At 39.6% G+C, this 3139-nt stretch overlaps 1 protein-coding gene across 1 annotated transcript in view; it reads right to left on the bottom strand.

Annotated features, from left to right (window-relative positions):
* Positions 1-3077, bottom strand: part of LOC104705903 (plastidic glucose transporter 4-like) — a 4968-nt gene extending 1891 nt beyond the window's left edge. The window contains exons 1-10 of the mRNA XM_010421994.1: positions 2960-3077; positions 2393-2707; positions 2152-2269; positions 1985-2052; positions 1696-1828; positions 914-1013; positions 710-822; positions 527-620; positions 300-453; positions 7-153 (exon numbers count right to left, since the gene is read on the bottom strand). Of these exons, the coding sequence (XP_010420296.1) occupies positions 7-153; positions 300-453; positions 527-620; positions 710-822; positions 914-1013; positions 1696-1828; positions 1985-2052; positions 2152-2269; positions 2393-2693 (1228 nt within the window). The 5' untranslated portion in view covers positions 2694-2707; positions 2960-3077. The remainder of the gene's footprint in view (positions 1-6; positions 154-299; positions 454-526; positions 621-709; positions 823-913; positions 1014-1695; positions 1829-1984; positions 2053-2151; positions 2270-2392; positions 2708-2959) is intronic.

Below are 3139 nucleotides of genomic sequence, written 5' to 3'. Positions count from 1 at the left end.
ACAAACCAAAGACATTTGATGCTCCAACGAGAGCACTGGCTGCAACATCAGATTGGATTCCAGCGCTACGGAACACCGATGTAGAGTAGTACACAACTGCATTTATCCCAGCTAGCTGTTGAAACAAGAAGAGAGCTGCACCTACGCTTACAACTACAACAAGAACAGACAAGGAGCTATGTAAAATAAAAACCATTGCGAAATGAGGTTTGATTTTGAAAGGAAAATCTTGGCATAACCTGCTGCCAGCTTTTATTATCTGCAAAACAATGTATATTCACCCAGTCTTGCAATAATACCTTTAAAGTAGCGGCTGCTGAATAGATCAAACCATCCAGCTTCTGGCTCAGAACCACCTTGGCCAGAGGTTGATAAGTCACGCACTAGTTCAACCACTCTTTCTTTACCGTAGAGAGTTTTGATCGCCTTTTCAGCTTGAGAGATTTTTCCTTGCTGCGAAATTGATTTCCTCGACTTGTCAAAAAAATGATCTCAGCTAAGTATGAGTTATGTTCCTGGAGAGTACCTGAACGAGCCACCTTGGGCTTTCTGGAGAAAAAGTCATTCCTATGGCTAGTAGAACGGAAGGGATAACTGCAACACCAAACATCGTCCTCCACCTAGAAAACCAAGAGATTGAAACTTATATAAAAACAATACTGAACCATGTAAAGAAAATATTGCTCGATGAATAAAGGAGTTCACATACCAAAGAGGGTTTGCTGCAAGGGGTAATCCAGCTATCAAGGCTGCAAGTATTCCTATACATATGAACAACTGGTTCACAGATCCAAGAGCTCCGCGGATTTCAGTTGGTGATATCTGACACCCATCATCACACGCTTCAGCAACATAACATATAAAAAACATACCTAATATCTTAAGTTAAGGGTGCAAACAGTGGTAAAACAACCTCAGAAATGTAAAGTGGTACAATGGCTGATGAAATTCCGATTCCAATTCCTGCGAGCAGACGTCCCACAATCATAGTCTGCACACTCTGAGCTGTTGCACTAATGAAATCAAAAGAGAGTAACCAAAAATGCGTTAAAAAAACATCACTTAACTTCCCACCAACCAATAGGTAATAGGTGGTTGAAGAAAATACCATAAGAAAGCTCCAATGGCAAGAGGGATAGCATCCAACTGAAACGTTCTTGTTCGTCCAAATTTGTCAGCTAATGAACCTCCAGTGAATGAACCTACTGTTGCACCAGCAAGCAGCGCACTAACAATCCATCCTGCTCAGAAGCAAATAAAAGAGAATACAAATTATTAACTTGGCTACTAATCACAACACGAATCAAAATGCTGGCAATCCACATTTCAGTTGATTACTCTTTTAATAATTTTATACGCACAAGAGTAGAACGAGAAGTCTGATCATATATACTTGCCTTGCAAAACAGTGTTATCGGCGATCCCAAGATCCTTAGCAAGGTATTCAAGAGCACCATTAACTACCCTGATTCAGTCCAATGGAACTATATCTATCAACATCCATGATCACACCTAGTTATAGACACAAAATGATTCAAGTGTAGTAGTTTAAAGTCATAAATACCCAAGGNTCATAGTCTGCACACTCTGAGCTGTTGCACTAATGAAATCAAAAGAGAGTAACCAAAAATGCGTTAAAAAAACATCACTTAACTTCCCACCAACCAATAGGTAATAGGTGGTTGAAGAAAATACCATAAGAAAGCTCCAATGGCAAGAGGGATAGCATCCAACTGAAACGTTCTTGTTCGTCCAAATTTGTCAGCTAATGAACCTCCAGTGAATGAACCTACTGTTGCACCAGCAAGCAGCGCACTAACAATCCATCCTGCTCAGAAGCAAATAAAAGAGAATACAAATTATTAACTTGGCTACTAATCACAACACGAATCAAAATGCTGGCAATCCACATTTCAGTTGATTACTCTTTTAATAATTTTATACGCACAAGAGTAGAACGAGAAGTCTGATCATATATACTTGCCTTGCAAAACAGTGTTATCGGCGATCCCAAGATCCTTAGCAAGGTATTCAAGAGCACCATTAACTACCCTGATTCAGTCCAATGGAACTATATCTATCAACATCCATGATCACACCTAGTTATAGACACAAAATGATTCAAGTGTAGTAGTTTAAAGTCATAAATACCCAAGGTGATAACCAAACAAGATAGCACCAAGACAAGCAACACCAACAAAGGGCAAAACAGAACCACCAGAGCTTTTCCCTTCAGATCTCAGAGGTACAGCTTCTTCTGCATCTCCACCTATAAATAAGATGATTGTTCCAAATACAATACATTATTAAAGTCTTCAAATTATATAGTAGTAAGCAATCACATAATGTATCTATTCTATAAACACAGATACAAAGAGCATAGAAGAGGAACCAGAGGAGGAGGAAGCTTGAGCTCTGACAGATCGAGGTTTGACCGAAGATAAACTCATAACGCTTTGGATCCCGTTTTCAGCACGTGCGAGCTTCGCTCCCATGGCTTTCAAAGGAGAAGAGCAGAGAGGTCCGGTGGGAATGGTCTTACCGTTACCGAGGAAGCGAATTCCGGTGGTAGAAGACGCCGATCTGTTGACGAGGAGGTTAGAAGAAGAAGAAGAAGAAGAAGAGAAGCTGGTCCGTCTCTGAAACGCAAACGCAGCGTTTCCTTTAACAACCGCATACGTAGACGTCTGCATTTTTCCTCTCTTGACTTTTTGTTTTATAAACGAAACGTAATTGCGAGAGAGATGATGACAAACAGAGAGAGAGAGAAGAAAAAAAAAAAAAAAAATTAGTCAAAAAAATGAGAAAATATCGCATTTAATCTAACAACATCACGAAATTGGGAAATCGATTGCATTGAGAAAACAGCACTCTCGATCGCGACTGACTAACAAAACATGCGAAACTTCAGATGTGGACTAAAGATAAGCGATTAAGGAGTTGTAGTGAGAAAATTTACCAGAGAAGAAGCTTCGGAGACTCCGCGACTAGAGAAGATAGAGAGAGAGATATGAGTAGTGGTGAGTGCTGCTGCTCTATACCAGAGAGAGAGATGATTGTGATTGCAGGAGAAGAAAGAACTCTCTTACTGTCGTTTTAAACGCCAAAAAAAAAAAAAAAAAAAAAAAAAAAAAAAAAA

This window comes from Camelina sativa, chromosome 8 (assembly GCF_000633955.1).
Source record: "Camelina sativa cultivar DH55 chromosome 8, Cs, whole genome shotgun sequence".
NCBI classification, from domain to species: domain Eukaryota; kingdom Viridiplantae; phylum Streptophyta; class Magnoliopsida; order Brassicales; family Brassicaceae; genus Camelina; species Camelina sativa.
Note: the sequence above shows the minus strand (reverse complement) of the source record. Positions and strands in the feature narration are given on the sequence as shown.